This window comes from Acanthaster planci, linkage group LG01 (assembly GCF_054643075.1).
Source record: "Acanthaster planci isolate LZ-2023a linkage group LG01, COTS_SCS, whole genome shotgun sequence".
In the NCBI taxonomy this organism is placed as follows: Eukaryota; Metazoa; Echinodermata; class Asteroidea; order Valvatida; family Acanthasteridae; genus Acanthaster; species Acanthaster planci.
The window spans coordinates 22710388-22736480 of NC_141777.1; the positions used below are offsets into that span (position 1 = coordinate 22710388).

Sequence of the window (26093 nt, forward strand, 5' to 3'; positions counted from 1 at the left end):
TCTTTCTTCCGGTCCAAATGACGTCATAATGTGATTAGGCGATAACTGCGTGAAATTGATTCTTTCTCATTGTTTGCGCAAGCACAGTGTCTAAATGTATGGTTACTGTAACTAAAAATAACTAACGTCACAACATTATTAAAAAACCTCGCCTAACATTAAAAATCTTCAGTGTCTGAAGGACTGACTCAAAGATTATGTCTTACAAGTTTTGAATTAAGGAGTAAACCATGGCCTCTTCGCATTCAAACAAACCAACTGAATCAAGCAAATCCAAGAGCGACACAGCCATTGGACATGTGCAGAAGGAATCTCCTATAAAGAATGTTCCCTCTGATAAGGAGGTATGTCAATTTCACAAATGCTGATTAAAGAAATTTCACTTCAAGACATTATTCGCTCAAGAAAGATCCACCTACACCGTTTGCAGAAAGTTCGGAATTCTAGCCAACTCAAAACAAAGTTTCACGCCGATCCGGAGCCGCATGTAATGGAAGGCAATCAGGTTATTATTTTCTGAGAATTAATAAACTGCCGTTCAGTGTTCTGGGAAAGCAATTGGAATTGTTTGCTTAATTCATTGCTCCTTGTACTGCGCTGAACGTCTTTTTTACATCGTTTCTGAAGTGAGGTTTTCCAAATGCCCACAATGTAGGTTATGTTGGAGCACGGGTTCTACTTGGGAAGGAAACTTGGCTCAGGCAGCTACTCCAAGGTTCGATTTGCTGTTACCAAAGATACTTTCGACAAATTAGCAGTCAAGATCATTGATCGCCGGCGGGCACCGATGGATTACCAGCAGTGTTTCCTACCGAGGGAACTGAGTGTAGTCAAGTTCCTGAAATGCACCAACATCATCCGCACGTACGACTGGTTCGAGGAAAACCAAAAGATCTACCAGATAATGGAATTTGCCGAGAATGGAGACGTATTGGAGTACGTGAGAACTGTATCCAAGGGTGCGGTTGAGGAGTCTCTGGCGCAGAAGTGGGTCCTGCAGACTGCCCGAGCGATTGCCTTCATGCACACCCGAGCCATCGCCCATCGTGACGTCAAGTGCGAGAACTTGCTCCTCAGTGCCGGCTACCACATCAAGCTGTGCGACTTTGGCTTCGCTCGAATGACGAGTTACAGGGAGCTTAGCCAGACCTTCTGCGGCTCGGCGGCCTACGCAGCGCCGGAGATCATCCGCTCGCAGCCCTATTGCCCCTTCGCTGGCGACGTCTGGGCCCTGGGCGTGGTGGCCTACATCCTAGCCACCGGCTACATGCCATTTGGGGACGATGTCCGGAACGTGGCCAAGATCCTGGAGGCACAGCAACGGGGGGTGCACTTCCCTTCCTCGGCACCGGCGATCAGCGAAGACTGCAAAGACCTGATCCGCAGCATGCTCAACATCGACGCCCGGACCAGGATAGACATCCAGATGGTACTGGCCCACCCTTGGTTCCGTTCGGATGAGTGTTTGAAGAGAGCTACCACACCCCGCCTGCGCAAAATTGCAATCGATGATGATGAAGGCATCAGCTGGTAAACATGTTGCACTTGGGATGGGGACGTCTTGCAGAGTAATAAAGAAGCACTTGGTTATTAATACAACCCAATCTGCCTTTTTCATTTCATGGAATTTTCTGGACTGTTTTCTAGGGGACTGAACTATTGGCAAAAGAATCGAATTACATAATGTCAATTTCAAATTGAGATCTATTTGTGGTATTCTCATTCCAATGTGAACTATGATATCTTAGAAATTAATCCTGTCATTTCTGACAAGGTACATTCAATAATGGGCCTACTTGTACTTAAAATCATGGTCTTATGCAGGAAATGCTATTACGAAGTACCTTTAAATTTCGAAAATCAAGTGCCTAAAAATCAACCAGGATAAAATTCAATGTATGAACTTCGATTATAGAATATCAAACTTTACGGGATTGTCATTTTCAATTTTTTTTCCGCAGAGAAATAGGAACTACTTATTCCCCGCTACTCAACAGCGAAACTCAGAGTAATTTTAAAAAGCCACTGTGCTGAGCAAAACCAATTCAACTTTGCCAGTTCTGGGTTATTTGAAAATAGAGATCATCAAAAACAAGTGTATCTACCGATAAAATTTATGTCTAGTAACCTTATGATTATATTTAAGCACTTCCTGTGTGAATGTTTGATTGGAAAGCACATATATACGCTTCATAAAAAAAACTGGACGTTGCGAATGCTTGTGTACCCGAGTACGCATTTGTATATGGACAGAACACACGTGAACTTACATTTCTTGTCCAGTGATAAAGAAATGTCAGCAGTCAAGTGGGTTACGACTGAAATCGGGATGAGCATATTTTCACAAGAATATAACCTCGAGAAAAGTACATCATCATCCCAAAATCTGTAAAATCAAGAGCACTGCTTGGTTGCACCAACCCTAACACAGATCTCTGTATGTCAAAACAGGACAAAATAACAAGTCAGTGAAAGGATGTCGATTATGTGGCAACTTCTTATTGTTACGCACATTTTATTACATAAAAAGGTTATTTTTACAAGCGCTGAAGGTATGATTGTCTTAGAAAGCTCAAAACAGTAACACCCACCGACAAAAAAGTGTCCAAATCTTTTCTTTATAAAATTGAAAACCTGATCAAGCAAAATGTGCACATATTTGACTTGGTGGTAATATGAATACAAAACAAGTAGAAACTTGGCAGCATAATACAAACCAACAGGTGTAAATCTTATTCTATCTCAAACACTGATCTAACAGACTTCAGCCAAAGGCCAAAATACTTTAGTTTGCATAAATCTCGAGTTGTGTTAATTGTATAAAAATACTATTTACAAATACCTGTACTAGAAATTCACACATTTGTATTAAAAATTCAAGAAAAATGTATAATTGTTTTGTATTCAAAATGTCATCACTCGACACAAACAAAAATGTGTCCGGTAAAAGGAAATATCCACCTGTCTGAATTGGTCACAAATTTTTCACTGACCATTTTTTCTCTCTCTGAACTTCAACTTGTTCTGTTTCTTCAATAATACATGATAGAACAGAGCATAACAAACGCTGAATGGCATGCTCTTGTGGGGTCTGCCTCTTCCTAATACATAGCACTATGGTGTACCTCCTCCTTTGACATGACACAGGGTCTACCCCACCCTTGGAGGTGTCATAGGAACTACCCACTGGGTGGAGATGACATGGGGTCAACCACTTCTTTGGAAGTGGCATGGGCCTTCCTCTTCCTTGGAGGAGGCATTGGGCATGGGGGCTTCTTCTTCCCTGGAGGTGGTGTGGGGGGTCTATCGTCCTTTGAGCAAGCAATGGAGACTATCCTTCCTCAGAGGTGACATGGGTTTATTGTACCTCTTCTTTGGATGTGGCAAGGGCGCAACTGTTCCTTGAGGCTACCATGGGGGCTACCCTTCCTTGGAGGTGGCATGGGAGTCTATCTCATTCTTGGAACTTGCATAGAGAAGAGCTTTCCTTGGAGGTGACATGGGTGAACGTGTACGTCATCTTTAAAATGGCACTTCTTTGAAGATGCAGTCTCCTCGGAGATGATATAACTACCTACTCTTGGAGCTGGCATTGGTCTACCTCTTCCTTGGGGATGGCATGGGGCTACCACTGGGCAGAGTCACGCTGGAATCTTTGGCACTCCTCTTGTTCTGAGATTTCATCTAAACACAACAAAACAAACCTGATAATCTGGCACTGCTTTACAACATACATCCTGCCTGTATCACTGCACCTCAGGAACCGAGAGCTACCTTGCGAGGAGAGATTTGATGCAGCAACAGGGCAGAGGTATCTGTGGGCCCGTGAGGAGGGGTCCTGTGATGCCATGGGAGGTTGTCATAACCACGTGGACTGCACTTCAGCTGTGTAAGGGATGGCAAGCTTTTAGGGGTGGAAGATGGAACTGCTCCTGACTTTAAGTCAAAGTCGTGCCTTTGGTTGTGTCGCCACTACTAAAATAAAGTAAGATTAAGAACTTGAATTGTGATACCTTTCCTGTTTCCTTGGTGGGCGAGGTTGACTTGAGAGGTTTGGAAGGAGGCGGGGCAAAGAGGAAGGAGTCTGTGGTCCAGGAGGCATTACCGTACTCCATGGCTGGTGTCTTCACACGATCTGGAGTACTCACCTACAAGAATCAAAACAGGCTCTCATACTTTAGGGAAACTCTAAAAAAAAATGGAACATAACCACTTGAGATTAGGAGGTCTACCTAAGACAGCTGAGCATGAGGCTTGCATTGGCCTGATGTGTCCCAGTCAAGGTCTGTCCTTGGATGGTGCACATTGCACTCGAACCAAATATCTAACTGAAGTTGCACAAGCTTCTGGGGTCTCCCATAGAAGGAAAACACTTCAATGTTGGCTAAAAACAAAACTACGGACCCACAATGTACCAGTAAGTCTTACATAAGGGCAGCAGTGTTTCCTAATTCAGCAATGATAAAGCTTTCTCTTCTATATACATTTCAAGATCTGTTCAATAGATGACAAGAACAGTTGAGGCTGGCATACGACAAGACGATGTTTGAACCCGGTATGACCCAGAAATGTCTATATCTACTTCTAGAACCAGTGTTTGATCACATGATGCTGTCTGGCAGAAGCACATTCTACTTTTGTTGCGTGTGCAAAGGTTATGCAAGGCTGCAGGCCTAGGTTACAATATTAAAGTGTTCCAGGTCAATATTCCAACAAGGCATGCTTTAAATGAAGAAAACCCAAGGTCCTTTGAGAATACATACACAAGGTCTGCCCTATCAGTGCCCCCATATGCTGCCTCACACTCATGCTTTGTTCTTGCAGAATAACCTTGCCTTTTTTGAAAAACCATACTGGTTAAGTCTTGTACAATCACCAACATGAGTGCAAAGATGAAGCCAAACTGCGACTGTTGGACTTTGAAGGGGCCAATGTAGTGTTGCTAAGGACAGAAATCAGCTCAGCACAGGAAATTTATAATTAACAAGAACAGGTTACCGGCTAAAATGCCATTACAATGTATAATTCTTGCGACTGGTTCTCCGCAAGTTGTTGCTCACTACATAAATTTGTTAAGGAATATATTTTCTGTTTAGCCATTGCACAAAATTGGGCCCAGCTGGGGTAGAGCGACAATGAGCGAGGGGGTGTAACCTGAAGCTAGACGCACCGTGTAGACGGGCAAGGCCCTGAAGACTGCCCCCAAGCTCATCTCCCCTGTCTTGCGACTCTTGAGGTGGTCGTTGTAGAACTGCGGCTTCTGCAGGGCCTCAAAGAACTTCATGTCCTCTGGCTCCTTAGGTCTGAGTCTACTCTGGGCATAGGCTGACCGTCGAAACGGCTTCCACCTGCCAGGGATTGACAGAGAAAAATAGGGGCAAGTTCAATCCAGGACTACTAGTTTACAAGTGGTTAGTTCATCATGTACCTAACACATGTGCAGTAAAGTTGAAGTGTGAATGACCCTAGTCCACCGGCCACTGGAAGGGTAAATAGCAAACATAAAAGTGGAAATGGTGGTTGCTAGTGACACACTGTTTTTCTGACATATCTCTTATAACTGGTTCTCTCTGCACTGTGCTATCAAAAACGTTTAATGGCAACCAACGATGCGACCAACCTCTATAGGCTGGTTGCGAATAGTTGACTAGACTAGTCTAACCATCATTGACTGGTGAGCGTTCGATCAAAGTTAGTCAAACTATGGTTAAGACCTTGATGGAACTTGCCCCAGCATTGCTGACAATAATGAAAATAGATCAAACATTGCACTCAGTGGTTCTCTTCAGAACATCACTCATGAAAGAGATTCACATGGTACCACTGGGGACATTAGTCATTCTGTTAAGTCCACTTGGTAAACCTTCAAATCATGAAATGCAGTCAGAATATCCTGGAAAACCATGGATGCTGCACAATAAAATTAAAGAACTTCTTTGTTTTGGAAGAACACCAGTCACTCAGGATGGTCTCTAGTAAAAACTGTTGGAATATTGATTGAGAGGTTGTGGACTGTATGGTCCAATCATCAAGTAAAGGTCTTTTTCAACCCTAGCTTAGTATTCAGTGTTTTCAAAGAAAGGTTTCTTTCTCACTGAATTGTGAACAATGCCTAGAAAGATATGTCAAGTTGAGCTTCAGAGTGATAAAGACGATTAAAATTAGTCATATCCACCATAACTTGCAATATTATATAAGCTGCACAGGTATTCTGCCAAGACGTTCTGTATTTGTGTTTTGTTTATAATTTCAAACAACGGGACTGATGTCGACCTGATAGACCCAAACTTGTGCTAACCATGTAAAAGCACTTGCCAGAAAAGAGCTCAACAGCTCAAATGTCATGTCATGTACATTGCTAGAGACTGATTCTCTGTAGATTATTGCCAATAGTTGCAATTTTTCTGCTTAACGTGAATACACTTTTTCCTATCAATTTCACAAGTGCATGAAGCGTCATTTTTTTTCTTTTCGGACTCAGTAGTTCCTGCTGGAGCAAATAAAAAGGAAAAGAAAAATGGCATCTGTTGTGGGTGCTACCATCATTTTCAATAATTTTTAGAAGAGCATAACGTAAGGCAACCACCCCCCCTCCCGGCATGACACTTTCTGCACTTGTGAAAATGATGGGGAAGAAGCAACAGATGATCCATTGGCAAATTGGGGGCCTTGGGGCTCACTGCACACTCTTACCTATCGTCGGCAAACACCAACGGGTACTCGTAGCTCTGCTGAGCTGTCTTATTCTTCCTCTCGTTGGTGCTCCTCATGGGCTTGAGGGGCCCCTCCGTGATGTCATAGGGCAGCACAGGGGTGTTGCTCCTCTCCAGACTTGGGAAGTTCCAGGGGCGGTGCTGGCTGAAGAAGCCCATGAAGTGACCCCTGGCTGGGTCCTCCCCGTACCACATCCTGAGAGGGGGTGGGAGGGGACAAGGAAGAAAGAGGAGGGGGGATGCAGGGGTATAGTAGGAGACGACAGAAACAAAAGACTTTATCTTGACCACTGACGAACTCAAATGCCTGGAAAAGTCCAACAGAAATGCCTGGAATGGGGTAGCACATTACAGCGGGAATAACACATGGTGTTCATTAATACTTGTTACTCGGTTGTGGGGACTGCATGTGTTGAAACATAGATGTTATGGGGACCAAGAACAATACAGGAACAAGCTTTTGTCCCCACAAATCAGTCCTAACATTCATAACAAAGAAACTGTCCCCCTAATGCCAGGAAGGCCTACCCAAATTAGGAAGTGCGTATGTTCTTCGTTGGACTCAGCATCTGACACTGTTATAAATGAACAGTCATCTGTTTCCCTGAGATGTACAATTTTTAATTTTTCCAGCTTTTTTAGAATGCCTAGGCCAAGATTAGGCTGGTAACACTCTCATATACAGAGGTGAAGACCAGGGGCCACCATTATTGAGCTTGCTATGAGGTGCGATGTACATCTCTTCACTAAAATCGTGAAGGTGTTGCTTGGCCACATCTGACGGATTCTAACTGAGAATAGCAGATGGCAAAAAGGTTGGACACAGATTTTGCTACTGCATGTAATTTCATGCGCAAGCGTGTAGCATCTTTGAGTAGCACCGCTGAGTGCAAACAGAATGCTGATGCACTTCTTAACATCCGGCGTGACGACTGGTGAAAATGGTGTGCCTTACCTGACTGACCCATCCATGGAGCCAGAGATGATGGACTTCATATGATTGGCATAGACCAAGGTGACAATTCTGCTTAGATGGCCTCTCCAGCTAATCAGCTGTTTGATTAATTCCTATCAGAATAAATCCAAGCAAATTCAAATTAAAATCACAGTAATGTCACAGCAAAGTCGAACTTGACCCAAGACAGCTGTAGTGGCTGGTCCACGGCTGGGCACCTCCTCACCAATATAACCTTGGTTAAACATATCTTTAGAACACCTTCAAGTAGGTCTGGCTGCTGATGTTACTCATGGCTATAAAGACAACCAGCAATGTGATTACTCTTGGCAAAGTTGTAATATAGCCGGTCATGAGTCAATCATACATGCATGTCAGGTTGAAGTGTTCAGTAAAGGAACAGATTGAACAGCGACAATAAAATGCTTTTGCCATAATTGACTTGAACAGCCTGTGCTTGTCTCGAGACCGCGTAACACTGGATGGGTGTGAGATAAACTCATGATGACAACTCTAAACCTTGGTCAGCTGGGACAGTTAAGTGGTAGTCTAGTCCTCCAGCCACTGTTGAAGACTCCACTGTATGATGGCAATGAAACACTCCTTCTGCTGCAGTTAATTTACAGTCCTTGACAGAACTTGCCAAGAGCCAAATGGCGGTAAGTAAAATGAATCAAAGTAAATGAAATCAATCCGCATTTAATTGGCTTGTCAATCAGTATGCCACATGGAACATGTTTAGATGTGTATTTCAATACACCAGGTGGAGGGTCAAAGCTACTCACATTGTCATCTGACTGAGGATTTTCTAGAAACAAGCCCACACTCCACATGGTAATGTAGCCCTCTGTACAAGGAACAAAATGAAGTGGAATCAACCATTCTTTGCAAAAATGGGTAATTCCAGAAATTAGGGGTCCAAAAGAGTGACATTCAAATGTCATTTTAAATAACATTTTCAATTCTGATTGCAGAAATTCAAAAATGGAAAGCCTCAAATACAGTATCGAGTACGTGTGATTAAAATGAACTCTGAACAAGGATGAATTCTTCAGGTAAAGTATTGAGAAATGAATGAAAACACAGCTGTTTAATCCTGTCATTTAAACCATTCAGACTTTACATTTCTACAATGTTACAGTTTAAAAATGTTCAAATGCTCCAAAGCTGGATTACAAAGTAAATGCTTGACTTTGGTCAGAAGAACTTTTCTTAAAACTTTTAAGCAGTAAGTAAAGGAGCAGTGTTCAACCTTTCCGTGCTTGTCCATACCCATGGCGTAAGAATAACATTGAGCAGTGTGTGTGACCACAGGTAGATTCCCAGTGTATAAAAAGTCATCACAGGGTCAAAGCTTGAACTTTATAGAGTCGTGGTTTCTCACAACCTTCAAAGAATTATTTTCCTGTTGCTTGGCAACAGTGAGCAGAGGGTACGCAATGTTATCTTCACAGAGAGCTACTTTTCTCAGGAATAAGGGATAATGTAACCGTACTGTTGTCTCCTGTGACGAGTACATTACAGTCTTCATCTGAGCATGCAGCAGTCACAGGTGAACCTTGTCTCCTTGTCATGGCAGAGATCTCACGAACCATCTCACCCTAAAATGCACACACACATAAAAAAGGGACAAGTCACTTGAGAACTGTATTTTTTGAAATAGTTCCCATCTCGTTTTATCCCGTAAAAGAATTGTAAAACAGAATTGAGGCTGTGATCAACTTTCACGTTATCAAATTACAGCCATGTTTTTGATCGCCATTATTGGCAAATTATGCCAATAAGGAAACTGATTTTCACAACCCATTTTACATATTATATTTAAGAACCACTCTACATACTCCAAAGAGAAACATCATTCCTCAAAAAGCAATTTTCATATGGTTGATTTTCTTTCCTGCAAGGCACACACCTTCATGTCCCAGAAGCGTATGAAGGCGTCCGAATGGCACGACACCAGGACAGGGTCGTAGGTCGTGACAATCATCCTGGCGGTGGGGTCTATGTTATCCAGCTCTTCATCTGTGTCATCAGGATGTACAGCGCCCTCTGGGGTTGGCTGCCTCTCCAGCTCCTCATCTTTCCCGGCCTCGTCTTCCATTGGCTCCTCTGCCTCAATCTCTTCTTCCTCTGCAGAAAAGTGACAGCCAAGACACAGAAGTTACAAAGATGCATGAAGGTGGGCAAAGACTCAAGAGTGACGCACAGTACCAAAACCATCTGTATTTGTGCACATACCAAAGGAAACACTAGTGTTTACAACTCTTAGGCTTAGACTCACAAGGGATGCTCAGGTGTCAAAATTTCACCTGAATATTCATTAAAATGTTGTCTTTTTGTAGGGATAATGCCCTTGACATGGATGCAAGGCAGAAATGGAGCCAAAAATATAATCACATATTTGTTTGCATTTTAATCTCCGAGGACGAGCATGAATGAGAAGACAGTTCCAAAGAACACACGAACATAAAGCCAATCAAAAACAATCTCATGTTTATATCGATGCCGCACCTGGTGCGACCTGCTTGTCTTGGCTGGTGTCCATCTCTTCGGCCACAGGGTCCAGCATCACCGGGGCCAGCCCGGTGCCCATCCTTGATGGGCTAGTCGCAGTTTGGGACCTAGTGTCAGCCACGGAGTCTCCGTCTGTGTCCTTCTCGCCACTGGACGGGGTGAGGAAAGTGGGTGAGACGTGCCCCGTCAACTTCCTGTGAAGGGAAAGGGGAGGGGCAGAGATTAGGAGGCGGAATTGTGATACTAGAAACATGGCTAGTGTGTCACTTATACAGCCAATTGACACAAAGTGTGATAAAAGATATTCCGTGTGGTACAAATCAAACTCAGTCGCTTCTTTCGGACTGTTTACCCAGAGAGCGAACAAATAAATGATAGGCAATGAATCAGAGTATCTACATAAGTGAGCAAATTTTAAAAGATATCATGCAAGGATGGTGCATTCTGGCCAATCAGCGGTCCTCTTAGGTCTGACAAGAAGGACTGACTGGCATAGCTGAGCTCATCCTTTTCATCCTTTCACTTCTTCCTATGGCACTCTTGTTTGTAATCATCACACCGAGTAGTTCTCCACCTTATAAGATTAAATACTGCACAGTATTTGATATTCTGTTACCACATCCAGTCACAACTGAACTGATGAAGGAACTTGATACATGACAGTAAAGGAGACATTTTGTACCCACATTATGTGCTATTTACCTTGGCCCTTGGTAGAGCTGCATTCAATGAGCTTTAATTCTTGGAGCAATGAGAATTAGTCAACTTCCTTTCCGATTATGAAAACTCACTTGATATAAGCCGGGTCTGGTTTCCTTGTCCTGTGTACCATCAGCAGCAGTGAGTTGACTCGTCGTGGGTGTGCCGTCTTCTCGCCGTGTTCATTCCTGCTGTTTGGTAGCATCTCGTACAGTCGGAAACTATGTTTTGGAACGTGTGGACACAAAGGGGTCAGATTTGATTGGAAAACACATTGAAAAACAAATTTACGTTTCGAGCTAGGCTATGAAACTACAGTGCGACGTGGACACTTATTTGAGGAATTTTTTGTGTCATCACCAAATGTGACTGTGACCTATAAAGTATAAATAAATAACTAAATCAAACAATGATGCAGTGCACAACCAGTACCAATCACAGATTTCAAAAGTCCTTTGCAGTGCTAAATTTGTCTGTTTTCCGAAGAAAGTCTATAAAACTGAAGCATTTGATGAGAAACGGAACCAAAAAAGGGAACAAGAGCTTAAAAAACACTTCTTGTACAAATATTTTGGCCAATTTCCTGTTCCATGTTAGAACCTACTGTATGGATCAAGAAACCTTGAACATGTAAGAATACATGTTTGCATTTTTCCCTTGAAAACAAGTCCTAACAAAACTGAGATACGTGCTCGTTCAGTGAAGTTACCAATACGGTTTTCCCTACTGCTCTGAGTCCAACAGTCCCCTCCCATATCATGGACTGATCACTCACACTTGCTGTACTGCTGCTGTGATGGTGTCCCACACAATGATGTTGCCATTACTACAGCCAGTTGCTAGGGAATCGGGTGGGAGGGCGACCATGCACGTCACCTCATGACTCTCCAAGACGTTATCCTGCAGAAAAGAACCAACCAGTTACAGTTGTTAATTGGGATGCAAAGAGGCTGGCCGATGTGCTTGGGCAAAGTCTTGTGACCAAGCTTAAATGTCCAGTGAGATGAGAGCACTTTCCCTCCTCCTTTTTATTTATAATTATTATTATCATTTCTTCCTCTTAAATAAAAGTCAAACACAAAATGTATGCTGAACATGAGAGGAGGTTATCAAAAGGCTAGGTAACTTTAAAAAGTTACATCATTTGCATCACAAATTCTGGGTTACCACTAGTTCAGTAAGATGGTGCTATGAAATGCACCAATGAAAGCCAGTTCAGCAAACATAGCGTTCACAGAGGTGTGAAGGGGATTGAGTGTATGTGACTTATTTTCAACAGAAATGAAAAGACTGTCATGGTTTCCAGTCCCCTTGCAAGTACACCAAGGTTAATTCTACAACTTATGCCTGCACCCACTTATAACCCTGGATGGAGAGGCAAATTGGAGTGAAGTAGTTTGCTTAAGGACACAGAATGTATAGCCAACAGGAGGGTTTGAAACCCTGACTCTCTGATCATAAGTCACAAACCATCAGGCCACATACACTCCCACCACAACATCGGCATTAGTCCTTACTTTTCTGGTGATGTTTGTGACCTGTGCCGAGATGTGGCCGATGCTCGGTAACGGCCGTGTCCGGCTGAAGGGACTCGAGCTGCGACTGCTCATGCTCAGTGGGTGATTGGATGGCGTGTTCAATGGCAGGCAAAACAGGTCCGAGAACTCAGCATAGGGAGTCAAATCACCTGCGTCAAGCGAGTCCTGAAAGGGTTGCAAAAGAGAATGATTACAAAGAATTATAACAGGATTTTGTAACATCCTTTAAAGATCCACTTCTTTAATTGTCAGAAACGTATCTTGACACAGTCAAGTCCTTTGTAGGAACTGCATGCCTGAATTCCGTTTTAGGTTAAAACTGTGGCTTGCATATTAACATGCATAAGGATAATAAAGACACATGCATACAACAGATTTGTTATTAAATTAATCAAGAGGAAGAATGGGCTTAAATCGTCTACGAGGTATTTCCAGAAATACAAAATTCTTGTCAAGTGTGAACCCTATAATGGAGTCAGTTTTTTTCACTGACATGACTCAATAAACTTCTTCCGTTGTGAATTGTTCATGATAAATTTTTGTTTCTCACTGACAAAATTAATGTATTATAACTTGGACCTGGATCTACATGTAAATGATACACTACAGCAAAAAGTTTATTAGAGTACTTCAGTTGTACTTCATGATGTAACTTAACCTTGCTGGCGTGTCTCATTCTGAATGAGTTTTGGTTAAATAAGAAGTTTAGCAAACGACAATTCGGATCAAACTGTAAAAATGCTCCAGACAACAAGGTGATGCCAACCAGTGACCATTTCTGGAAAAAGAAGGGGTGTGGAAAAAAGAGGGGGGGTGTGGAAAAAAGAGGGGGGTTGGTGAGAAGCTTAGCCTTTACCTCAAGCAGTCTCAGCTTGTTGTTCCATCCCGATACCACAATGTAGCGTTTCTCGTTCACCTCGATGTACAGCACGCTGGTGACACCAACGTCTTCATCTTTCTCTGATTCCTGGCTCGGCGTCCAGGACCTGATCTCCTGGCCGCTGCCAAAGTCCCAGACCTTCAGAGACCCTTTGGGCAATGTCGGGATTGAAAGTCATGAGTTAGATCAAGGAGGAATTTATTCCTCCATACATTCAGCAGACATGTAATTTCCACGGGAAGTCTTTGCACAAGTAACTCTAGGTCCCTCACAACTCACACAGAAAGAAATTGGGCCTACACTTAACAACATGCCCTTGTGCCCATGCAAAGAAGGTTAGCCCTCATTAAGATTATGTATGCTTCCTGCTACATGTAAATGAGTTCAAACATGTAGTCGTGTTTTACCATGCCATAGAGAACCAGACATGTGTTTGTTATTGTTCCTACAACATACAGGGGTGTGAGAGGCCAAATAAAAAAAGGCTGAAAACAGCCAGCAAAAAGCTGACTTTTTAAAAAGTCCCATAGTATAGTACAGAGCAGGTGTAAACAAAAAACTTCAGAGCAAAAATTTCACAAAAAAGCTGAATTGATACACCCCTGGACACTCCAGGGGTCTGTCTATAGTCTATGGACTATAAATGCACAGGCACTTAACACTAAGGACAGGAAGGGGTTAAGGTCCGACCACTCGCCTGTGGATAGGACAAATCTTTTTTTTTTCACTTTGAGCATCTCTCCTCTCTCGGTTGTTTTTCTCACACTGGATTAGTGATGGGAGCAGTGTTAAGGTCATGGCTGATTTTTTGAGATTAATCTATGCCTACAAATTTCTGCACAGGAACAGCTTCTCTCCACTGATGACTTTGGGATTTGGCCCTCTGTACAATCTCTTCTCTAAGCCCAACTTGCAAAATGTCCACCCCTGGATGGAGAGATACAATTGCAGTGATGTGTCTTGCCCAAGAACACAAGCAGCAGGACCCAATCGGGGTTTGAACCTATCACCACAGAATCTAGATGGAGAGGCAACTGGACAATGGGCACAATACCTCATGGTTAATGACAGCATGCATGGTCAACAGGGTTCTAAGAAACCTTCATGAAAATGCCTGCCCACAAAGATCAGTGCGAAATCACTACACCACGCGCACATAAAAACAACTCAGTCACTTCAAAGCCAGCTGTTACACCCTTACCATCCAGTGCCCCTGAGGCCAGCCTGTACCCTGTCCTGTCTACGGCAATGGCCGTGACCTCCACATTGGGACCATGTGAGTTGGTCACATGGTAGACCTGCTTGCCAGACTCCAGTTCCCACACCTGCATTGAAATAAAAGGAGAGAAGAAAGCAATTTTACACTTGAAAATGCAGTACACATCAATAGCCTTATAAAATACCTGATCTACTTGCCTTAGCCAATAAGCCCTCTAACCCAGGTGGATCAGAATGGATACTCCAAACTACATGTACCTACAATCTTACGCAGGAAGCAGGGCTGTGCGAGACACTCCATGTGAGCAACAGCGTTGTGATTGAGACCTCGTAAGACCATTACACGACCACACAAGAGCATCACAAGTCCAACGCAAGGCCTCCAGACCAAATTCAAGTCACAAGCTATTCAAATAAACTGCAACAAAAGTATTGCCTTGTCATTGCTCACTTTATTACTTGTGACTGGTCTTGTGACTGGTTTTGCAAATGGTCTTGTGATGGTCTCAACTTCAACACTGGCAAGCAATATCATCCGTCAACAGCTTACATGTAACTCTTCTTGATAAGCAGATAAATGAAGTTCATTTTAACCGATGATCACTGGCACAAATATTATTGGTAGAAATGTTTTTACAAACCATCAGCTTATACCTGCTCATACAAGTATCACCTACCTTTTTTTTTAAGAAGTTTAATTGTGAATCCTCCAGAATTTTTTTCTGATTTAACCTTATTCGTTTTCTTTATTAACCCTATGCTGAAGTCACTCTTTGGGTCATTTGGTAAACACCTCAAAGAAGCACAGCTGTGTTGTGTTGTGCACTGCACTAACTGTCCCTCACAGGAATATCAGATTGCACTTTTGTGCTGCCCAACAACTGTGCTTCACTGTTTCATGTGCATAATTGTGCAGTAAACCAAATGCAGTGAAGAGGACTGCACAAAAGACCCTGGGTCATTTTGTGCTGACAACCTACTGTGTACACACTGAACCTGTGCATCTTTGAGTTCCATATAGAAACTACATGCTCACCAGTGACAGTGGGCACTCGCGCACATTTGTGCTGTAAAACCATAGGAGGATTAAGACATCCTATGAGTGTGACCAACTGCGACAATGAAATTGACCAAACACAGACACAGGTGATGTTAAGGACGGGCACTAATACAATTCCATTGTAAGTCAAGTCTCCAGTTTTGTCCATTTAAACCCCTTGTTCCTCACCTTGATGATAGATTCGGTGCAGACGGTGACCACCTGGTTCAGTTCTTGATTGAAGAGCACCTGGGCCACTGGTCGGTCATGGGTGTGGGGAACTTGCATGGTGTCCTGCACCGTCCTGGTCAGCGGCCACAGATCAAGCACACTGGAGCCTAAGTCCAAATAAGTTAAATTTTAGATGAAAGGTGTGGTCGGCTAGCACAAATTCTTTCAGAACAGTCTCCCACTGGACGTGCATGACAAGATTGCCAGCGTTGGCAGTATTTCTGCCTGGTGGAACCAACTTCTGACAAGACATGCAACATAAACCCACGAGACATAAATATATAGAATCTTGTAACACTTTTTCTTACACGACGCACAAGGGAAGCGTGGCAAACTGGTCCAGGTAGTGGATACCACCACAGAAATACAGACAGCACATTTTACTATCAACAATGAGACTCATTTTCCCTAGTGTCAGGCAAGCATAGGTCTACTGGTTTGTATTTGAAATTGGGCGGTGTTGCAATCGCATTTCTTTGTTGCATGTATGTACGTCATACGTGGATATCCTATATATCTTTGTTATATTTTTATCTATGTGTTTAATCAATAGTTTTTGCTTAATTTTTTAACCTTTTAATATTATAAATTCATATACAGTTTGGCCTTCTGCCAATTGAGAATAATAAAACAATCTAATCTAACATTATCAGACATCATCACAAGTCACAACAAATCAGTCACGACCCATTCATTCAGTGTTGTCATAAGCTCATCAAATGACCTTTTAACCCCTCCAAATTGAATTTACTTAAGACCAAATAAGAGACCCGGTGACTCGTAATTTGAATGGTGACTGAACCCTGTAAACGAGGGGACGTACATGTACAAAATGTCGGAAATTTGCCAAAAAAATTAGACTAAAGGTATTATCTTGGGGTACAAATGGTAGTGGATAATCACCTGTAATAAGTCTTTCATGTCTCTCATCATACACCATACAATGAATTCTCTTTTCCCCGGGTCTCTCTTCATTATCAGTGAAGACCTGTAAGCTGGTCAATGTGTGGATGTCCCACACACGGAATACCTTCAAGCCACAAATAAATAAAAAAAAGGGATGTCAGGTTGATGAAATGGTTCTTTCCTGGCCTTTCACCTCTGTGGCCCGAGTTCAATTCCCAGCTCGTCTAGATGTAAATTGGGTTTCCAGTCCCTACCTGATTCTGTATGTTTTACCCGCAATATTCTTCTGGTGTTTCCCTCCCACCTCTAGAACTGTACATGTTTTTCAATGTCTCCTTTTTACAGGTTTCTTCGGGCTGAAGAGATAAAGTGCCAGGGGCACTTTCGAGGAATCCTTGGTCTCATTACCAGCAGTGCTCAATAATAATAATAACAATCAAACAATCTTCACATTTCAATGCATGCTGTCAGTTCAAGAATGCCGTGGAATCGAATGCCAACTTCGAATCAGAGTCTTGACTCAACTTGTTTGAAAAGTCCAATGTCAGTAGAAGTAAACTCTAGTTTGTCATCTTTTCTGGCACGATCCACAGATGTGAACATGTTCCACATACAGCAAATTTTCTGTACAGCATTGTTTCCACAAATTCAGTCTCTCTGGTGTGGATGTCAACTGACCCGAGCTGTGGATAAGCTGATCACATGTTGATCTTTCTCGTTGACAGCTATATCAATAATTGTGAACAAGTGTCCAATCATTTTCCCAGTAGGACGGGAGAAAATGTGCGGGTGCCAGATGCGGATGATCTTGTCATTGCCACCCGTTGCTATGACGTTGGCATGGGAACAGAAGGCAAAACAGTTGACCCCCTTGGGAATGCTGAGTGACTTGCAAGGTCTAAGAAAGGACAAACAGGGAAGATTTCCGTAAACTACATCGGATTTCAATTTTTTGGCAAAAAAAATTTGTTCTTGTGTCCTTCAGCCGAATACTTTGAAACAAAGATGCCCCTTTGTCAACAGGGAAAAATAAATCAGTTCACATTACCTTTTTTGGACCAGGTAAAAACATTAGAACAGCAGCATTCTGGGCAGATATTAGATACATGAAACTTTCTATAAAAAACTTAAAATTGCTATTTTTAATATAGGTGTTAAAATACATTTATTCGAAACAACGTATTACAATTCCCTCTTCCTTTTGAAACTTAGAACATCTCCTTTCAGGCTGACCCAACATGTGTACATAAAGTACACAGTCAAATGTGGAAATTCTTTTGATCCCATGCAAACTCACATGGTGTCTGTTAATCTGTCCACAGATTCTAAGACAAAGGATGTGGTGCTGCTGGGTGAGCATGAGGCAAAACATCGAAGGTCTGCAAGATACTTGACCTGGTGGGAGGAAAAGAAAGTAATCCACTCCTACTGATTGGGCCCTTCTGCATGGGTTGTAGAGCTTATTGAACTGTAATAAAAGTGTTGCAAATTGTAGCAGAGGAGCAGACATTCATGAACATAGTCAAAGAACTTAAGATGGGTAAGAAAGACTGAGAGGCGCAGGTATCAACCACATCAGAATCTTGATCAGGTGAGGTGAATTACTGGAGGATGCGTGTTACGAACTTTTACATTAAGGGATTAGATATAATCAGGCTGGTCTTTGTTGTTTGTTGAAGACTGGATCAGGAGAACGGATACTGATAATACCTGAGCCAAAAACGAGGGAAAATATGTCCACTCTACGGAGACAGTCTTTCATGAATCAAACAAGTTTTAATACTTATAAATTTCCAATAAGTTTATACATCACTCTCTTTTTGTCAACACCCCTCTAGCCATGTTATGATATGTTCCCCTCATGAGCAGTCATTAACAATCTCCTTAAATGGACATTGGCTCATGAATAGTGATTACATAGAAGTTCATAAAAAATCAAAAGTGAAATTCTTACTTTCAAAACCCAATCATCGTGAAGTTTCCTCTTCTGAATTGGACTGCATGCAAAAAAAGTGTTATTCAAAGTTACGGTTGTTGTGGCTAAAAATCCATTACTGAAACAAACCAATTAACCACATCTTGTCACTATCTGTAAAATGGAACCAGGAGACACAAGCAGATTCCATAGGAAAATTTGTATTGATGGAACGCCATTTATAAGGACAAAATTCTGGTAAAGAAATTGTGACTCTATACAATATACACACTACATGTAGGACTGACAGACAAAGCTAACAGATCATGTCATTGAGCAAATTCACCAGTTTTAAATCATCTTAAAATGTCAAATTAATTTAAAATGTTTGTTTTTTAGCACTAGCAATTTGTATTATTAATCCACTGACACGGAACCTGTCAAACCTAGTTTTTCTGAAGTGATTTTTAAAAAATCTGGAGAGCACATGTGCAACTCTTCAAACCCTCTCAAAAGTGCAACTCCAATCATTCTTATTCACACAAATATGTTATGACATCCTCGAACAGACAGATGTTGTTGTCTCACTGAACTACGCTTTAATAAGACGTATACAGATGCAAGACTGCGAGTGACAGTTCCAACCTTGGTTTCACTTCTATGTGTACCACTTGTGCTGACACACATAAGTGGCTCTGGGTTAAAGGTTGCCTCACAATGCTATCAATCATACGGGAGCTACCAATCTACACACTGAAATATGTAGGCCATGTTCGACAACTGGGCCAATGCACACAAATCTGTAGTCAACAGAAAGATTCATGACGCAAAAAAATGCCTGGAACTAATTTAATGTGCAGAGTTTATCAGCCAATTAAATACTAAAGTAACATGTGCAGTGTGTTTGCGTGACTTACTAGGTAAGGGTGGTAGGCTCGATTACCAAGTTGCCGTTGCGCTTGTCAATTTTAGCATGCTTGGTGTTCAGGTCTTTGGCTGCAATGCGCAGCAGGTTGACGTATCCGAGGTCATCCCCAAACAGGATACAGTCCTCATGGATTGTGGTGTTATAAGGCACGTACGTCATGCACTGTACAGAGTTGTCCATTGGCTTGATGCAAAATATGCTCTAAAAATAGATACATGTAATTCAAGTCCTTTTCAATACTCTGACCACGCAGTCTCAGCTAAAGAAAGTGCAGTCTTAGTAAGGTCATCTCAAGAAAGAAAAATCACCAGGAAGCTAAAACGATCTTACCACTGCTGTTATTGTTATTTTACTGTTATTTATTTCTGACAATGTCAAGGGGTGTGGTAGAGACTGTACAGTCCATCTTAACCCACTTTCCCGGATAAAATAAACAGACCGAATAAATGTTAAAAATATATTTTTAAAAATATACAAAAAAGGATTACTATATTAGAGACAAATCAGAAAGGAACTCAAATTAATGAAGGAAAGAAATGAAACAAGAGTTATAATAAAAATGTGTTAAATTCAGAAGTTAAAATGAAAAACAAAATCAGTAAAACCTACAGTTAGTAAAAACGGGGAAAAGTATTTAAGATATGTCATATTCAAGGATAAACTGTAAAAAAATGAGAAGTTTGCCTCAGAAAAAGGAAAAATATCAAACAACGATAAGATTTTAAGGTAAAAAGCAAGGTAAAAACAAATAAAAATCAATTAACGAATCAAAAATTCAAGGAGAGAGCTTTTGAACATATTCAAGTACGTACAATGGATCACATGTTCAAGTAGACTATTCCACTCATTAATTCACGCCCAATTTTCAGAAAACAACAACAGAATGATCTATTTAACCCTGTCTACTGCATACATGGGCAACATCCTATCAAGACATATACTCCAGCTGAATGCATCAAACATCAGTGTCTAGATGTCAGACTTTTGTCACTGAGATGTCTGGTTGTGCTGCGTGTGGTCAAAGCCACACAGGAGAAAAGCTAAAAGAGTTATCCTACTGGAGATCAATAAGGTGTTACAAGTTGTGAAGTTTCTTGAGACTTTTGCAGCATGGTGTTCATTTTCCCCCAGAGAGTGCAAAGATTTGTTTGCAGAGTTCCCACAGAATTACAGAATTCCCCTGCAAGCTTGACCCTGTTTGTTTCACACAGATCTTGATCTCAATCAGTGATCCCCAAGCTCATTTGCGCTATCCATTGGGCGGGTTCTGGCATCAGTGAATTAATGCCAGATCACTGATCCGTGTCTGCATGAAACATACAGCCCCTATGTTTCACCACACTGAAGAGACTGACACTTTGTAAAACACAGACCAAAGGACCCACATACCTGTAATTGCAATGTCTGATATGAGTAATATGAGAGTGCTACTGCTATGCGGTACAATCGGTTTGTAACCTATTCTACACAACACCTTTTCTTCCAGCAGGATAATGTTACTAACCTGGTTCTTTCCTTTGGCCCGATGATCCCATATGCATATGCTACGTTCAGTGGCAGCCGACACTCTTCTCAGGCTGGGCAAATAGTCAATACCAGTCACCCATGATGTTTCCTACACAGAGAAAAATAAAAAGGCAACTGAAAAGAGACAGCGAACATAGTTTAAAAAAATGGAAAATGTAACCAAAAAATGATAGAATAGTAGGCCTATACTTTAGAAAGAATAACACTATCTAAAAGTGCCAAAAAAGTTTTGGTATAAACACAACTTCACTCTGTGAGAAACACACCAGCTCAGGTTTATGGAATAAAGGAAAATGTGACATTTGACCATTGTTTGGCTTACAATTGTATTAAACACAATAAAGATACTCACATTCAGATCGCAGCATGCTTGAAGCCTCAAACTCTGGGTGAACAGAATAAAATCAAAGATAACAAAAACACCCACTACTACTGTACACACAAAGGCAGAATGCCATACTAAAAGGAAGTTTGATTTGGATTTAAATTTGCAGACTTCCTTCTTGTGTTCTTGAGTAAAAGACTTGTTCAGATGTACTGTTCCAATTATAACATGACAGGTTTTCAGAAGTCTCAAAAATATACAACTGTTTTCTCCAAAGCAGTTTCTTGAAACATTTTTGTTCATGGCCTATTTAAGGACTTTGGAATTCTCTTTTCTTCCCTTTCCAGCCCAGAGTTTGTTTTGGCAGACATTCCAAAATAAGTTCCATTATTTCTTGCTAGTGAATTCCTTTGAGAATTCTACATGGGCAAGAATTATGTGCAATGACAAAAATCCTGAAAAAAATAACCAATTTTGGGTTACGGCTGCCAAAACGCAGCTTAAATACAACCTCACTTCTAAGTGAATGTTTGGGCCACGTCCAAATTAGTGAAAGTTGGATGTGGCTTAAAATTTTGTATGAGAAGTGGTTGCATCCACAGCCATAAACCTTTACAAAATTTCAAGCCAAATTCAGACACAGCCTTACTTTGCTATTCCAGACAGATATGGCCCCTTTCTGTGAGGCAGAGGTGTAGATATCCACATTGGGATTGTAGGTAACAGCGCTGATCACATCACGACGTTTCTTATCCCCTGCAAAGACAAAAATCAGCATTAAGTGGCGCCAGTCTAATCCGTTCAGGTTGTTTCCAATCAAATTCTGGCACAGCATGGTAGAATGTTTATTGCATCCAAAAAGAAAAAAAGAATGGTTCGTTGAAGAATTAGGTCCGAGTCCATAATAATTAGTCAAGATCTGGTCATAAAGTACATTTAACAGGAGAAACACTAAGAACAGTATACCCCCCCCCAAAAAAAGCAGTGGCAAATTATGTAGCATGTGGTCAGGCAGCATGTGAAAATGAAATAAATAAAAAATGTGCACATATTTAATTTTTACGCTGGTCTCAGTTTACGCCGCCATTGATATCTGACTGTCTAGTACCTGTTGAATATTTTCAACATTCAACTCATGGGATTGGGTTGCATTTTTTTAAATGTGGTGAGGATCTGACGGTTCTTTTAAAATAGCCCTAGTCAAATTCAAATTTGTTTCTCCCTCGGTAAACTCAACTCAAGCTGTCCAAGCATGTCAATAGACTGCGAGATACATCACAAATTAAATGCTTGTGACTGGCTCAGTGCTGACAGGTCCTTATGGCAGTCATGCAATTTTGAAAATATTCTTAGGCCCTTATTTTGAGCATGAAAGAAACATTTTATTGAAACAACTTTTTGTTCCAAACTAAATTTATTTTGTTTAGAATACTAGTTTCTTTGGGTAAAAATGTAACCCATTTCATGTTTAAAGCACTTTCTTCAATGACATTTTAGTGCAATTTCTTCACTGAAGACCTTTCAGACCACAGCATTATGTATAAATTTAGAGTCCTTAGTAGAGTTGGTAACTTCTACCTGTTAACTTTGTGTCAAGTTAAAGCACAGGAAGAAAGATCAATTTGGGTCATGTTGGGAGAGAGTTGGGCATGGCCACTTGTGAGAGTTACCTGCCGCCTCGCCAATGCGGTGCTTCTTGGAGACTGTGAAGACGCTGATGTCTTCACTTAGAACCTGGTCTGGTTCCTCATCTTCTGATTGGAAATAGCCAAAGAGCTGCAATGAAAAAATAACACTTAGACATTAAACAGACACTTGACAGTCTAACACGGATATCCTTGCACAAAGGTGAAATAGAAATTTAAGTTTGCACAAGGCTTATTTTAATACAAGGAAAATCTTTCACAGCAAATTTAAACAGTAGAAAAAAAATTCAACAGGTTACTGTTCGGAACAATCTGACCAACTGTAAAAAACAATATCTGCACTATTTAAAACAGACAGTTTGTCATTTTTCTTTATCAATGGAAAAATCTGAGAAGAGACCAAATGCCTAATATAAACATGTTGAAATGAGTACATTCAAGTAACTTTGTAAATTCACGCACTGCATGCATCTGCAGCAGAGAATAAACTTTTTCCAAAGTCCCTACTGACTGACGTGTTCATCGTTTGCTTACACCGTAGTTTCAGAATGCACTCAGTGACAACACTTAGTTGTCTGGGCCAAGAGAAAACATCTTTGCTATTTTCACACACAACAGTATGAACACCAAAACTACATACGGAGGAGAAAAGGCTCACTCCAATGCATTTACTCCAAAGCAATCTTCTTTCTTGGTTGTGGACAATTCAATTTGATGGACTCTCCAGTCCAAGTCAGTATGGCACTTTGGCCAATAGAGCATTCCTCCAAGCCTAGACATTGCCAGCATGTCCACTGTGGTTGCCATGCATCTAAATGTTGACTCTGCCGTTGCAGTGTACAGCTAACTGATCAAACAAAATCTTGTTTGACAACCCTCTGACCCTTTGCGGTGCATGTTATCATGTTGGTGTTTTTTTATCATACCTCACTCCAGTCCACCTTAGCATCTGGGTTAGTGCTGATCTTTCTGAAGATTGCCTTCAAATCTTGGCTGCGTATGTCCGGGCCAAACAGAGAGCGGATGGCCTCACAGAACACGTCAAACCGAAGATTTTCTGTGGTTGGAACCAACAAACTCAATGATGCAAAGCAGATCAGAATATTCATGGCAAGGGATTACATTTGATTTCTGAACACAGAAACTAAGTCTTCTGAAGAAGCACCAGGGGGTGAACACGTTTTTCCAGCATGCACTGAAGGAAATTAATTGTGGCTTGTACATCTGGTAGGGGCCAACTTATCGTAGCTGGTTTTTACTAGGTTGTGTTCAGGCCTTTGGGGTTGGCAAATTTTTTAAATTTTTTTTCAAATTACAAAATACAACCTCTTTAAAGGCCCAAATATGTCTAAATGGCCCAAAAATAAAAACTTGCAGTATAAATTCAAGCTTTGAATCATTTATTTCAACAAACTCTCTAGTTTACAGGTCATAAAATTTTCTAATAGCAGAGTACAGTATATTACCAGCCAGCAACCACAGCTGGGAAAAATACATGTATTTCCAAACTGCGGTGTAATTAGCTTTTGCAATTGGGATGGTCCCTGCTATACGTGCAGTTGGGCCCTGTACTCAATTTTTTTTTTAAATGATTTTTTACTTTGTCAGAGCCACAAATGTTGTACCCATGTTTGGGGTGTAACAATAAAAGATAAAATTGTGCCATCCTCAGAACTACGGGGCTCTTGGTTCCACCTGTCCAGGCTCAGAAAGAAGGAAATGAGGAAACCTATGCATGTGGCTCTAGGGGTACCTTCCTCCATGGGTACAGTTATCTAACTGGTAGGTAATATGCACCCAACATGCTAGCCCCACTAATGTGGCGCGGACTGTCACTCAGGATCCATACTTGAGGATGGATCAGGAGTGAGAGTCCGCGCCACATTAGTGGGGCTAACGACATACATGTATGCAAATTGATTAATAGTTTGCTCATCTTCGATATCCATTCTTTATTTGAGCTACTGCCACTGCCAAAGTATCCTACAAGTATGGCAGTTTTCAGCACCAGCAAACCCAAAGGGCTGTCACAAATCCTACGTGCATACCATTCAGTATCTGGCGTCTCTCCTCAGCACTCGCCTCACTGTCTTGCTGCGTCAGCTCCGCAATGTACGACTCAAACTTCCTCAACTTCAGAGTGAAGGTTTGGGATGTGTAGGGCCGTCCCAGTCCACCAAAATCCTTCTCCACTGATGCCATCTCCGCAGATTTATTATGTTGCTGCTTTAGTTTCATTCATGTCGTGAAATTGGAATTATTCAAGGAGTCACAAAAAACTGAACTTATCAAAATCAAGTTCATGCAGACATCTAATAAAGGTGCTCAATATCCAGATTTTACCAGACAGAATTAATTTCACTTATTCAGTTTGCATCTAATCATGGAGGAATAAGAACATATCAAGGCCATTTAGTAGTTAGGGGCTAGGCCTCACAGAGTCATATGCAGCTCCTGAAGAACTCCCGCAAAGTTGACGTTAAGGCTTTTTGAACACAGTACCAAGATAAACAGATCTTTGGATTGGCAGCCCTATCACCGTGGCGAGCTGGAATAGGAGTGGTATCACTGAATTGTTACGTGCAGTCATATATGTAGGTCATACCAGCACTGCGTGGTTGAGAGCTGTAGCCTGTAGGCCCACGATGGCAGGCTCTACTGCCAAACAAAAATTACCGATCCAACCGATGACGCAGGTGAATAGAGATCGACAAAATGGGCGAACTAGTGCCTACATGGTCAATAATTAGTGAATATACTTCCATGGATCCACAATCTGGACATTCCCTTTGCACTGCGGTGGCACATGGAAACAGTACGAAATGCTCGACACCGCACTTCGCACTCAGCTGCCGTCCGCCGCCTCATCAGTGCATGCATGCGGCGTGGGAGATATGTAGGTCGCATGACACGGTCCAGTGACCCCACAGGTTGGCGTACCCATGGAGACAGACGCTAAGCACGAGTGGGTGTGATTGCAGCAAGTGCGGCGGGAAATTTATGCAAGATTCACTGTTGAAACATTAAAACTTTGACACACGAAACCTGGCAACTTGCAA

At 41.6% G+C, this 26093-nt stretch overlaps 2 protein-coding genes across 2 annotated transcripts; one reads left to right on the forward strand and one right to left on the reverse strand.

The window, feature by feature from the left end:
- Positions 1 to 112: 112 nt before the first annotated feature.
- LOC110978408 (testis-specific serine/threonine-protein kinase 3-like) lies at positions 113 to 2216 on the forward strand. Its single transcript, XM_022233390.2, has 2 exons — positions 113 to 344; positions 656 to 2216. Exons 1-2 carry the CDS (start codon positions 231 to 233, stop codon positions 1532 to 1534), a joined length of 993 nt encoding a protein of 330 aa, XP_022089082.2. The 5' UTR covers positions 113 to 230; the 3' UTR covers positions 1535 to 2216.
- Positions 2217 to 2479: 263 nt separating this feature from the next.
- Positions 2480 to 26093, reverse strand: wdr64 (WD repeat domain 64). Its single transcript, XM_022233393.2, has 26 exons — positions 25083 to 26093; positions 23961 to 24091; positions 23059 to 23164; positions 22038 to 22144; positions 21416 to 21448; positions 21041 to 21151; positions 19526 to 19737; positions 18648 to 18690; positions 17991 to 18088; positions 17372 to 17591; positions 16691 to 16817; positions 15746 to 15894; positions 14501 to 14624; positions 13276 to 13448; positions 12399 to 12584; positions 11657 to 11781; positions 10974 to 11102; positions 10180 to 10376; positions 9581 to 9798; positions 9164 to 9269; positions 8454 to 8515; positions 7669 to 7781; positions 6694 to 6909; positions 5171 to 5348; positions 4014 to 4148; positions 2480 to 3684 (listed from the first exon to the last, which is right to left on the reverse strand). Exons 1-26 carry the CDS (start codon positions 25270 to 25272, stop codon positions 3598 to 3600), a joined length of 3576 nt encoding a protein of 1191 aa, XP_022089085.2. The 5' UTR covers positions 25273 to 26093; the 3' UTR covers positions 2480 to 3597.

What these genes read in the sequence shown, in the direction of transcription:
- LOC110978408 (XM_022233390.2), top strand. Translation starts at nt 231, where the DNA reads ATGGCCTCTTCGCATTCAAACAAACCAACTGAATCAAGCAAATCCAAG. An exon ending in ATGTTCCCTCTGATAAGGAG is followed by an intron (nt 345 to 655) that starts GTATGTCAATTT and finishes CCCACAATGTAG; the next exon opens with GTTATGTTGGAGCACGGGTT.
- wdr64 (XM_022233393.2), bottom strand. Translation starts at nt 25,272, where the DNA reads ATGAAACTAAAGCAGCAACATAATAAATCTGCGGAGATGGCATCAGTG. An exon ending in GGCCTCAGGGGCACTGGATG is followed by an intron (nt 13,449 to 14,500) that starts GTAAGGGTGTAA and finishes CATTGCCCAAAG; the next exon opens with GGTCTCTGAAGGTCTGGGAC. An exon ending in ACTCGTCACAGGAGACAACA is followed by an intron (nt 8,516 to 9,163) that starts GTACGGTTACAT and finishes TTCCTTGTACAG; the next exon opens with AGGGCTACATTACCATGTGG.